Source organism: Uranotaenia lowii, chromosome 1 (assembly GCF_029784155.1).
Source record: "Uranotaenia lowii strain MFRU-FL chromosome 1, ASM2978415v1, whole genome shotgun sequence".
NCBI classification, from domain to species: domain Eukaryota; kingdom Metazoa; phylum Arthropoda; class Insecta; order Diptera; family Culicidae; genus Uranotaenia; species Uranotaenia lowii.
This window is the reverse complement of record NC_073691.1, coordinates 150965210-150978904: the sequence shown is the minus strand read 5'-3', so window position 1 is coordinate 150978904 and position 13695 is coordinate 150965210. Positions and strand designations below refer to the sequence as shown.

Genomic DNA, 13695 nt, shown 5'->3' with positions numbered 1-13695 from the left:
GGAGAAAGTTCTCAAGTTTGGGTATTTTCGAGGTTCAGTGTTGTTGACTTTGCTGCGATGTTGTTGTTATGATGTCTCGATGTTTACAAATCTATCAAAAGGAAGACCCGGTAGATCACCTCGATAAAGGATAAGGATTTGGACAGATTCTCACCTGATGAAAAATATAAAAATGCCTTGGATTTTAAATTTTGCTGCAAACTGGAACCGTTGTACCCTGGATATCGGATTGGCCTTCACCGGACTTGTTGGATTTCTCAGGCGCTTCAGTAGGAGTTGGTTGTGATGAGAACGGCAGTACACAAATTTTCGTCACCGGACGTGTGTAGACCTTGGATGAACTTCGAACCGAAACAACCCGTGTAATTCCATCTTCTCCGGGGTGGATCTGAGTAATTCTCGCTGTTGGCCAGTGCATAGGAATTTTTCCTTCGTCTTTAAGAAGTACCAGTTGACCAGGTTTCATTTCGACAGGAGTGTTGCACCATTTGGTTCTTGCCTGCAAAGTGCACAGATACTCGCGATGCCATCTCTTCCAAATGTCCTGGAAGATTTTCTGGGTTTGTTGCCATTTGCGAAGACGATTCATTTGGGTATCTGATAGGTCGTTGTCTGGAACTGCTTTTAGTTGGGAACCGATCAAAAAGTGTCCGGGAGTGAGTGGTTCTAGATCCGAGGAATCGTCACTCAGGGGGGTGATGGGGCGAGAATTTCAACAGCATTCGATCTGACATAAAAGCGTAACCATGTCGTCGTAGGCCAATGTATGATTCCCAATCACACGGATAAAATGCTTTTGGGCTGAAAAGATAGCCGCTTCCCACAGTCCCCCGAAGTGAGAAGCCTTTGGTGGGTTGAAGTGCCATCTTATTCCGTTAGCGAGGCACTCTTGATTGACGGCTTGTTGGTGGGAAGTACTGTTGACCAATTGGCGTAATTCGTTGTCGGCTCCCAGAAAATTACGACCGTTGTCGCTGTGCATGTCGGAGCATAATCCTCGTCGCGATACAAATCTCCGAAGCGCTTGAATGAACTTGGCAGTACTAAGATCGGCAACGAGTTCAATATGTACTGCTTTCGTTGAGAAGCAAACGAAAACAGCGACAAATGCTTTCTCAGACGCAGCGCGCCGGTGGACTGGTTTGAGAAAGATGGGCCCCCAATAATCAATGCCCGCGACGGCGAATGGTCGTGTTGCTGTTATTCGTGCAGCAGGTAGTTCACCCATAAACTGCTCGACTAATTTAGGGCGAGCTTTAAAGCAGATGATGCACTGACGTACGATCAATCGGGCACGATTTCTGGCCCCCAAAACCCAATATCTCATACGTAGGAGGCTTAGTAAAAGTTGAGGAGCGGCGTGCAGATGGTTGAGGTGGAAAGAACGAATGAGCAGAGTCGAGAATGCGTGGGTGGATGGTAAAATGATTTGATGCTTGCTGTCGTAGGTTCGTGGAGCTTTGTTCAAAAGTCCCCCGATGCGAAGTAGATGATCGATTCCCAAAATTGGATGAAACCAACGAAGCTTTGATTTTGATGACACTTGTTTTCCGTCGTGTAGGCATCTAAGTTCTTCTTCAAAATGTTGTTCTTGTAGAATTCTTATGAGGTTTCTTTCTGCTCTTCGGATTTCCTCGACTGTGAGATTGGTTGTTGGGTGATTGAAGCTAGTTTTTAATGAAAACCTATCGATGAATCTCATGCAATAGGCAGTCACTCGAAGCATTTTTCTATAGTCGGAAAATCTTTGCACGTAAGAATCTAGGAAAGTCTCTTCACGTTGGGCTGCGGCAATCAGTGATAGAGTTTTTCGTTTCTCTTCTGCCACTTCAGTAAGAGGTTTTTGATGGTTGTTGCTAGGCCAAAACTCAGGTTCAAGCCTCAGCCAATCAGGACCATTCCACCAGGATGAGCAAGTCAGAAGAAACTCGGCGGTGGTTCCACGGGAAAGATGGTCAGCAGGATTTTCCTTTCCAGACACGTGATTCCAGTGACTGTTGATGGTAGCCAATTGAATTTTCGACACGCGATTGGCGACGAACGTGCTCCACGTAGAAGGTGTGGAATTTAACCACGCCAAGACGGTTGTCGAGTCAACCCAAAAAAAGGTTTCTGGGTTGGTTTTCAGCGAGGAAATGACTTTTTGATAAAGTTGGGCGGCGGCTAAGGCGCCGCAAAGTTCAAGGCGAGCGATACTTTTCTTTTGGAGGGGGGCTACTTTCGATTTGGTCGTAATCAATGCAATTTTTACAAAACCGGATGGGTCGACAGATCGTAGGTAGGCACATTCGCCGTAAGCTGACTCTGACGCATCAGAGAAGAGATGAAGCTGAATGGATGTTGGATTAGCGACCAAAATGCAACGTTCAATCTTGAGCATATTAAGATGATGAAGTTGTGAATAGTACGAATTCCAACGAATGATTAGATCTTTCGGAAGAGGACGATCCCAAGGCCAGGTTTTGGAATCTTCATCTCGAAATGTCCATAAAACTTGCATGTAGATCTTAGCAGTCACCACGACCGGTGCGACTAAGCCAAGGGGGTCAAAAAGTCGCGCAATCAATGACAAAGCGTGTCGTTTAGTAAGGCACATGTCGGATGATAATGGTTCGAGTTCGATGACGTATTTGAGAACATCGGAAGTAGGTTCCCAATGTAGACCCAAAGTTTTGATGATTGGATTCCCATCAAATTCGATAGTTGGTTGTAGAGCTCGTTTGTCATCTGAAAGTCCCTCTAAGGCTGCTTCGGAATTGGATGCATACTTACAGAGTTCAAATCCTCCTCGCTGACATAATGCATCAAGTTGCTTGCGTAGCGATATGACTTTTTCAACAGTTTCAGCTCCGGAGAATAAATCGTCTACGTAGAAGTCTTGTTTCAGGATAGTCGCTGCTTCGGGAAAATCCTTTTGCTCGTCGTCGGCAAGTTGCTGCAACACACGAGTTGCTAGAAACGGGGCGCTCGCTGTACCGTAAGTGACGGTTTTGAGCTCGAAGGTTGCCAATGGTGCTGTTGAATTGCTTCTCCAGATAATGCGCTGCATCGGGGTGTCACGTGGATCCACTAATATTTGTCGATACATTTGCTTTATGTCGCCAATAAGCATAATTTGATGTTTTCGAGCTCGCATGATAATAGATCGGATGTCCTCCTGTACTACAGGGCCAACCATGAGGATATCGTTCAGTGATGCACCGGATGCGGACCTGCAGGATGCATCAAAGACTACGCGAATTTTAGTAGTAGTGCTGGATTCGCGTATAACTGCGTGATGAGGCATGAAGTACTCGAGAGCGTCTTCTTGGTGAGCTCTATTTACTTCACACATGTGACCCAAGAACAAATATTCGTGCATGAACTCGACATACTGGATTCGCTGATCATTATTGCGTGATAGTTTACTTTCCAAGTACTTGAAACGCCGATTTGCCGTATTCCAATTGTTGCCTAGGTTAGGGAAAAGGTCCTGCTTCATTGGTAACCGCACCATGTATCTGCCATCATCCGTTCGAGAAACCGTGCTCTGGAAGTGGTTCTCGCAAGCAGCCTCTTCCACTGAGTGGCACGGAGTTGAGTCACCTTCTTCGATTAACCAAAATCGTTCCATCAACCGATGAAGCTCAGCGACCGAAGCTACGGATGCCATTACAGGACCTGTAGAATGGCAGTTGCTTGTCCTTCCAGATACGATCCAGCCTAATGTAGAGTTGATCAGCAGGGGGTAACTATCGCCGAGAGAAATTCGTCCTGGAGGTTTGAGTAGCTCGAAGAAGATTTCGGCTCCTAGTATGAGTTCGACAGGATTGGTTGCAAAGAAGGCGGGGTCTGCTAGGTTGATGTCGGAAGGTATTTTCCAATCACTGACGTCAAAGCATGATGTTGGCAAATTAGTAGTGACCTTGGGAAGGACAATAAATTCGAGGGTAGTTGAAAAGTTGCTGACACGAGACTGTAGGGTGGTTTGTATCTTGTGTCGTGCGTGGGAAAGTGATTGGCCAATTCCGCTGATGGGGAGGTTGATTTTTACGCGGCTGGACTTCATTCGTTGCGATAACGATTCTGTGATGAAGCAGCACTCACTTCCAGAGTCAAGCAAAGCTCTGGCAGTGTGAATTGTTCCATTGTCATCGATGAGATTGACAATAGCTGTGGCAAGTTATTCTTTTTTCGAACCAGTGGAAGCAAGGCTCACTGGATTATCCAGACTGGCTGACACCGACGTCGTAGGTTGTTGAGATGGTAGAAAATTTTCGGCTTTCGTGGATTCAGAAGACTTGTTGTTGTGAGAGTCTCCTGAACACAGCAGAGTATGATGACGCCCTCTACATTTTCTACAACTTGTGGATGAACAGTTGTTTGCTAAATGACCCTTACGCAAGCAGTTACGACACAAGTGCAGTCGACGAATTTCTTTCTCCTTCGTGTCCAAACTCATTTTTGCAAATCTGGGGCAATGGTACAGAACATGATTCTCGGAACAGATTGCGCAATGTTTATCGTTCAGCTGATAAGCACTATGACTACTAACAGACCGCTGTGTGGATTTTCTTAAATTTCCAGAGAAAGTAATTTCTGGAACCTTTGCCTTAATGCTTTCTAGAACAGTTACCCTGCGTTGAATGAATGCTACGAGGTCTTGGAATGAAACACTGTCTTTAGTCGTAGCATAAACTTCCCAGTCCCGTCTAGTCGTGCTGTCTAAACGAATGCTAAGCATTCGAATAAGCAGTATGTCCCAGTATTCAGTCCGTTCGCCTAGCTGATGTAGAATTTTGACGTTGGCCTCAAATCGTTCCACAAGAGAATGTAAATCCGAAGCTGATTCCGATTTTAATGCTGAGAACTCAAACAGAGAATCGACATACGACTGCTTCAAACGACTTGGATTTTGGAAGTGATCCAAGAGTAAATTCCAAGCAACTAAGTAGTTGTTGGAACTGATCGGAATGGTCTGAATCAACTTTTGGGCATCGCCGGAGAGAGAAGCACGCAAGTAATAGAACTTCTGAATGCTAGAAAGTTCATGCGATGAGTGCACAAGCGATACGAAGAGATCGTGAAAGTTGAGCCACGTGTCTATGGTGCCACTGAACGTTGGAATTTTGATGTCTGGGAGCCGTATATGATGTGAAGAAGAAGGAAAGTGCGACGTGAAGCTGGAACCGATTGGCATGTTGGGTGAAGGTGGTAGTTTATTGGCAGCAAGAAGAAATCCTTTCACTTTGTAATACAGAGACTCGAATTCCACTCGTTGTGCTAGGTGAGCCTCAATTGCTTTCGGCTCCAGAATGTCCATGGCCTCGATTTCTCCTTGAACATTCAGGAAATCATTCCACAAAACACCAAGGTTTTCCAGACGTACAGGAACCTCATCCGAATGCGTCTCGTCGTTATATTCGTCCACAAACGCCTTGATTAGCCCAAATGATGTTTGAATACTGCGAAGCCTGGTTTTGAGGGCTTTCAAGCGACGTTCGGTAGACATTGTAGAACGGAACGGGATGCAGGAACTAGAAATGAGGGACAAGCGTAGCTCACACGGGACAAATAGATAGGTGTTGGAAATCTAATTACCTGATACAGGCAATGCAAGTGCCTTGTATAATATGTTCGTTCCAAACGTAACCTCAAAGACGTGTTGTGTCTTGGTTGACCGGAATTTTCAGCGTTGGCAAGGGCACCGGATAACGGAATTCGACGTTAATCCGGCTCGAAGGACCAGATGACGATACCTCAGCTTTCAGGAACCAGCAGAAAACACTTGTAGGAGTTACGGATGGAGTTCTCCAGGTAAGTAACCACGTTGACACAACTCAGGTAAGTTCAGGTAAGTATACACTCTCCTTTATTGATAATTCTTCTCTTCCTCTAGGTTTTCATGCACTATATTTACTTTTCTCTATGATTTCTCTCTTAATTCACTTTTATTCTTACTTTTCTATAAATTTCAACTTAATCTACTAAACTTTCTTCTTATTGGTAAACTAAAGATTTTGTAAACAACTGTTGTCAACTTGACGGGTCGGTGTCACAACCAGAAACAGGGGCGAAATTCTTCTCACGAAGGCCTTTTATAACTTTCGACCTAGCCGGATACCACAGTTCGCATAAAATGTTCAGTTGGTCGAAATACTGCGTTTTTGCGATAAACTTGAAGATCCTTGATTTAGAATGTTCACATGTAGATGTCACCACCGTTTTGATAGGATCGAACATTCTATATAGATATGTTTCGTCTTTTTTTCTTTTAATCTTATTTGTTTGTCGACAATTTTTTTAAATTTACGTATCAAACTTAAAACTAGCACTTTTTTTTATCTTATTGCATTCTTTTCTACTAATCAGAGGTGCAAAGAGATCCCTACATGTAGCATGCAGCGCACGACTTTTAGCCGATTCTAACAGACCGACGTCAGCCACGAAAGAATCGTCTTGCAAAGTTGCAGACTGATTCTTTCTCCCTTATGTGCAGAACGTCGAACGTGTCTGCAAGTAAAAGACAACCGCGCGGTAAAATCCTTTGACTGCACGTTCCGAAAATTTCAAACCAGAGGTTTGCAAGCCCGAAGATAAAATCCCTTGAGCCGAACAGAAAGAATCATTTCCGAAGATAGCTACAGTCTGCAAGTTGCTTGCATGCAGCGCGATGATGCGATGTACGTTTGCAAACTTGCAAGCAGCGTTGCCAACCTTCCAGATTTTTCTGGAATCTTCCAGATTTTCATGTGTCAACCAGAAATACAGACCTCATGTTGTCTGGTCTAGACTTTTCATAAATTATCCAGATTTGTCCAGAAATTTCTATAAGCTCAACGTTTTAGTTAAAAAATGCTATTAAAATCCAATTGCTCAGAACTGCAAGACTGAATTTACTGTGAAGCAGAATACAGAAGTTATTTTGACAGCTGAATGGGTCTAAGCTTTCGGTTGTTCAAGCTTTCGGTCACATAAACTCAGACATTGACATTGATTATTGTCAAGGAATGAGTATAGATCCTTAGACTACTACAATATTGCGATTTGACGACCAAAAAAAAAAAAAAGGTCATCACCTACAAAGAAAGCCATCCAGACTTTTCCAGACATTTTTTTCAAAATCTTCCAGACTTTTCTGAAAAACAGTTGGCATCCCTGCTTGCAAGTTACAGACAGAACCGTAGACCCGTTCTTGTGCGGTTCGATTTGATCCACCCCAACCCAACCTAAAACCGAACCGAATCCATGGCATGGAGGAAGAAAATGATAGGCCGAGGTGCCGTCGACTATCCATTCAGTTGCCGTTCAGCCAGCGAAGCGGCATGCCGTACGACAAGAGCAAGGACATGTTGAAGTTATTGTTGTTGGTGCCTTCGTGCTCGTTTCGTTTTCTTCTAAGACGGATTCGAAAGGAAGTGGTGCCCAAATTTTATTTGAATTTTCAATTATCATACCAGGGTGATTGATATAAATCATCAAAGCAAATACAAGCAAATTTGTTTTGATTATAACTTTGTCATTTTACAAGTTATTTATGAACACAAAGTTGTTAATTAAAACTGATCCAAACTCTGTTGGAAAATCATCTATATTGTTTTAAAACAGAGCTGCCTTAAAATTCTTTAAAGTTTCATTCCGAAAAATTCAATCGATTCTCCAAAGGCAGGATCACTTGATTAGTAGGATCACAGATTAAATTGTGTGAATTTCAATTTTAGAATTCAGTTTCATTTGCTTAGACATGTATAAGAATCACGTCATCTTTACCAAGTTATCTACAGTTTTTACAGAAAGTTTTTACAGATCGGTACAAAACTCAATAGAAATTCAGTGCTTTCTCGTCGTCATTCCAACCTTGAACTCAAAAACTTCACACACTGTTTGATTCGAATCTTCTGTCAAAGTTTTATAACTTGTTTTTAATTAATTTCGCGTCCTGAACTCGAATTTTTGGTCAGATTTTGTCTATCGCATCCAGTATTACTGATAAGGCTTTTAAAAATCAGTGCTATGATAAATCAATCACTGTCTATATATTATTTTTTACTTCTTTGCTGAAGACTGTAAAGCGTTTTAAGTTATACTTTGAAAAATATTTATAATTCATTTTGGTATAAAATTTCATCAGAATTTTGTCTCAACAGAAGGAAGAAAAAAATTCTTTTACTTCAAAGCCAAAATTACTTGCAGTCTTCGTAGAAACTTAAATTTTAAAAATCTTACTCAACGGTTGCTATTTATCTCAGATATTACGAAACTGCTTATAAAAAGCTGGACGTTTCACGGTTAAACATATCACGCTTTCGCCCATCAATCAGTCAATTGCATAATCTTCAAAATAAGAAGTATGGAAACTGAATAAATTATTGATTTATGTTTCAAAGTCAGCAACTTATGTACTTTTTATCAAAATAAATTGACTAAAGGATTAACATGAATGAACATTTTCATACAAATCGGAATTTTTTATTCAAGTTTTTAAAACTGTTTGCGTATCTTTCGTAACGAACTTTTGAAATCTGCCACTTTTAAGTTTAACTTCGCGAGAACTACTATGAAGAATTTTTGCAAAAGGCTTTGATAAGTATCTCAAATATCAAAATTTAAATAAAACAAGTCCAAAAAAGTAGATTTTCAAACAACTGCCGAATCACATATTTGAAAAACGCTGAATCACATTAAAAAAAACGCTTTGATACAAAATATGAATTAATGGCATGAAATCAAATAACATCGCGTTTAAAGGTTGAAGTGACAGTGAGCACTTAGCTTATTTAATAGAACTATGAACGGTAATGTGTATCAACTCCATTTCATTTTACAACGGTGACCAAAAAAGGCACTCAGCTCGATCATTTTATGTTAACCTGATTTTCTTTGATTTTTCTTTTCAAGCTCCTTGAATTTGTGAATGTTGGCAACCCTGCTCTCAATACTGAATCTTTAATATGTGATTCTATTTTATCAAGTGATCCTATCCATGGAGAATGGATTGAATTTTTCGGGCCGCAGCTGTGTTATAAAACAATAAAGATGATTTTCCAACATTTTTAAGATAAGCTTTTATTAACACTTTTGTATTCATAAATAACTTGTAAGATGACAAAGTTATAATCAAAACAAACTAGTTTTTATTTGCTTTGATGATTTATCTTAAACACCCTAGAATGATCATTGAAAACTCAAATAAAATTTGGGCACCACTTCCTTTCGAATCCGTCTTAGAAGGAAACGAAACGAGCACGAAGGCACCAACAACAACAACTCCAACATGTCCTTACTTCTGTAGTACGGCGGCGCGCCGAGTGTTTTGCAGACAGCCATGTACATACGCTACACACGCACGCTTCGATGGCTGAACGTCAACTGAATTGATGGTCGGTGGCTGTGGCTCTTCGGCCTATCACTTTCTTTCTCCATGGATTCGGTTCGGTCGGTCCTAGGTTAGTGGAACGAATCCAACCGCACAAGAACGAGTCCACCGTCCTGTAACTTGTAAGTTGCAACTTGCAAATTTGCAAACGTACATCGCATCATCGCGCTGCATGCAAGCAACTTGCAGACTGTAGCTATCTTCGGAAATGATTCTTTCTGTTCGGCTCAAGGGATTTTATCTTCGGGCTTGCAAGCAGTAATGCCACATTTTTATCGGTATTTTGGAACCCGAAAAAATCTTTTATCGGTATGGAAATCCCAAAAATCGGTATGAAAATCGGTATTTGAGATGGATATTCAAAAATGCTTACATTTTCAACTTCCTATTTTTAATATAAATGGAAGCTTGCAATAAAAAGCAAGTCTAAGAACTCTTATGAATGTTAATTTTTAGTATAAAACTAGCTGACTAAGTGTGTTTAGCATATATTATTCCTTTTTTCCGTAACTTGATTCTAGGTAACGCAAGTTTACATAAAAAGACAGTTTTGAAATTTTAACATAACTTAATGTTTGTTACAACTTATACATTTTTTTTTATTTTTTAACTATCTGCTTTTGCAGACGAAAAGTAAAAATCACAAATGAAAATATTTCTTTCCAGTACTCATAATTGAATGGAAATTTAATTTAAAAGTTACCGTTTGATAAAAAAAATAAGGTCATGGCAATCACCTTCAGGTTACACGTTGTTTAGGCATATTAATGAAGTAAAAACTTGATACTTTCATTGATGTTTAGCAAAAGTGGGATGTAAATTTGATAAATTAGATAAGGCAATAGAACCAGGTCAACCTTAAGTAAATTTTAATTAAGTAAGCACTTACAAACCCAATGGCTTTTTGATGTTCGAGTTAAATATGGGCCCAAGTTGATGTTCTTCGTTTGGTTTTTTTCTTTTGCCAAACTGACCATTTCAGCTTTCCAGCCAATGGAAAATAAATTTTATTTTTTGAAAAATCACGCATTAGTCATATGAAAACCTAAGAATTTTATGCGAAAATAAATAAGAAACGTGTTCTAAAAGAAAGTTTTCCCAAGAAAAATATTTAGTTTTTAGTTTTAAGTTTTTCTAAAACTGAAATTACCCATTTTGCCTGGCGTGGCCTGACGATCTCAGCAGTTAGGTTCATGTGATATCATTTACTTGGCTAACAAGATGGAGAAGGATTGAAGATTATACCGATGATATGACTAACTGTGTATCTGATTGCACTTCAAATCTTGACATACCACATCTGGCGACAAGTTGAACAAGGATTATATCCCAACGGTGTATATTTTCCCTTGAAAAGTTAGCATCTCAGGAGACAAGAGCATTGTCAATGGTCAATGTCTTTAGATACTACTACCTTTTGCTGGCAGTCGCAGAAGGTCAAATATCAGCCTTGAGCTGAGTCCATTGGCTTCTAGGTTGAGCACTGCAATAGTGCATCATTTGACAGAACATAGGAACAAACAGCACGAATAACTGAACGAATTATGAGAGTGAGCCGTGGAGATCTTTGCAGGGTACTTTAAAAGTTGTACATATCAACTTACGCCACGCCAGCTACCGCACTCTGTCAGGTCTCCTTTCTACGGGACCTTTACGAGAATAGCTTGAATTAAGTGGGAATATAGAAGTGGAATGTAGTTTGAGTTAAAATCTTAAAAATCGGTATGAAATCGGTATGTTTTGCCAAAAATCGGTAATCGGTATATACCGATTCTTGGTCAAAATTTTGCTCAAAAATCGGTATAAATACCGGAAAATCGGTATGTGTGGCATCGCTGCTTGCAAGTTTGAAATTTTCGTAACGTGCACTGTGCAGTCATCGCGACTTTTACTTGCAGACACGTTCGACGCTCTGCACGTAAGGGAAATAGAATCAGTCTGCAACTTTGCAAGATGATTTTTTCGGAGCTGACGTCGGGCTGTTAGAATCGGCACTGCATGTTTCATGATGGGATCTCTTTGCACCTCTGCTACTAATACGTCTTAATCAAACCATATTCACATGACTCTGTTTGTTTGTTTTTGTTTTCCGATCGATGAATAATTTGAGGTTATGTTTTCGGCTTTCGGTCTAACCAAATGATCAGTTACTTCCCAAGCAACCAAAAGTCCCGTATCTACTTAAACGCGTGCCTCCAAAGTTCGAATCTCGCTGAACAAAGGCTCTAAAGGGAATTTTCTCGACTGCGAGCATGAAAGTTACAAAAGGTTCCTCAAATAGCCTTTTTGTGACACGGCAATCGCATCACTTAGTATTAAAGTTACAAATAGAGCCTCAAATAGCCTTCTATGGACTTGAAGTTCAAAAAAGTTCCTCAAATAGCCTTTTTTGTAAAATTTCAATCACATAACTACATTCAGTAAAAAAGTTACAAAATGGGTCTCAAATAGCTTCTATGGACTTGAAATTCCAAAAATTTCCTCAAATAGCCTTTTTTGTGACATTTAAGTCACATACATTCAGTTTAAAAGTTACAAACTGGGTCTCAAATAGCCTTCTATGGACTTGAAGTTCCAAAAAGTTCCTTAAATATCCTTTTTGTGATATGTTAGTCGCATCCATTCAGTATAAAAGTTACAAATTGGGTCTCAAATAGCCTTCTATGGACTTGAAGTTTCAAAAAGTTCCTTAAATAGCCTTTTTTGTGACATGTCAAGCGCATCCATTCGGTATAAAAGTTACAAATTTGTTCTCAAATAGCCTTCCATATACTTGAAATTCCAAAAAGATCCTCAAATTGTCTTTTCTGACACATGTCTGCCATATTATGAATAGGAAATGTGAAAGATCATCACAAGAGTCAGCAAATCAAAAAAATATTTTTTGTAGCTTGGAGATTGTTGAAATGTGTAATTTATATTGCATTCTCAGAGCATCTTAAAGCTTACTAGCAAAGGATTGTTCTTGAAAAGAGTAATTTTTTTCACTTTAAAAAATTTCGTCTAACTGTAATTACTTATCACAAATTTATCACTAATTGAAAGTCAAATGAAGCAATTCGTGAATTAAATATTAAGATAAACTCAACAATTTTTATAATTTAACTGCCAACAGTTATAAACATGAAATTCCATTTTTTTTAAAACCGATATTATTTTAAAGAGTGTTTGATTTTTATGCAGTTTTATTGAAGCTAGCTTGGGGATTGAACCCCGACTTTCGTGGTGACAATCAAACACGCTACCAAAAGGCCACGCCTAGATGTTGTTCCAAGTGAAACTGAAACTCGAAGTGGTGATATGATTTTGTAGCATACCTTTAGGCGCATCTGTCCAACTACACAGCCAGCCTGCCAGTGAGAAAGCACCTTTATGCACTTTTTGCGACTTAGTAAATGCCGCCTTGAGTATTTTTATGCCCTTTTTGTGACTAGAGTCCCTTACAACGTACATGTACATCACTTTTGCAACTTTCAAGTTCATAAATGAGTACATCTAGTTCACTCAAGGGAATTGAGCAGATATTTCTCTTTGCCAGCCAATATGTAACGGTACAAAACATTGTTGCATATTAAATTGCTTTATCCGTGAATCCCGGTATCGATGCCACTTAGCGCCTTTGTTTCGACTTGAAGTTTGAATTGTTTTCAATTTGTAAGACAATGGACTGGACGGTTTCCACCGAACAAATTTAATTTTCCTTTTTTTCCGATTTCAATTTTCCAAACCGGCAACTTACAACTTAGCCGAGCGAAACTTTCGTTCGTCGGTGTTGGTCTGTTGGTAATTATGAAAGCGAATAAGAGAAAAAATAATGCAAAGAGTGTGGGTGAAAACCATTTGTTATGATTATATAATTCTCTCATTCTCAACAGTTTTCCCCGGATTCGGGTTGACATTATATTTTTGTGGCAGTCTTCGCAAACAAACTCAAAAAGCTCTCGATGAGGGTTTCGCCTTCCATCGTTGGAAAATTTTAATAGTTGTTTCGAGTTTCCATCTAGACTCTAGAATGAAAGTGTTTTGTTCCTAGCTTCCAATGGATATTTTTGAATGGTACTTTTTCATAAATTGATTCTACTGGTACCCGTTTTAAATGATGATTTCATTTTTAATTCAAAGTTCTTCGAGACAACTGGGAAAGTCTTTTATATTTTCCTATCTATTTTCTTTTCTATTCTAATAAAAAGTGATGAACAAGATTTAAGCACACAATTGTAAACAAACAAAACGAGATTTGCTCCTTAAAGCCTAAAGGTATGAGCCGTTTCAAATAAAGATGTTACAAAAAAAAAACAAAGAAAGTCCGTTGAGTATAGTAATTCAATGAACATAGATGT

General features: G+C 39.6%; 1 protein-coding gene across 1 annotated transcript; it reads right to left on the bottom strand.

Moving 5' to 3' along the window:
- Positions 1-712: 712 nt before the first annotated feature.
- LOC129738027 (uncharacterized) lies at positions 713-5491 on the bottom strand. The gene is made up of 2 exons (XM_055729200.1): positions 4616-5491; positions 713-3904 (listed from the first exon to the last, which is right to left on the bottom strand). The coding sequence occupies exons 1-2, from the start codon at positions 5489-5491 to the stop codon at positions 713-715; spliced, it is 4068 nt and encodes a 1355-aa protein (XP_055585175.1).
- Positions 5492-13695: the final 8204 nt, after the last annotated feature.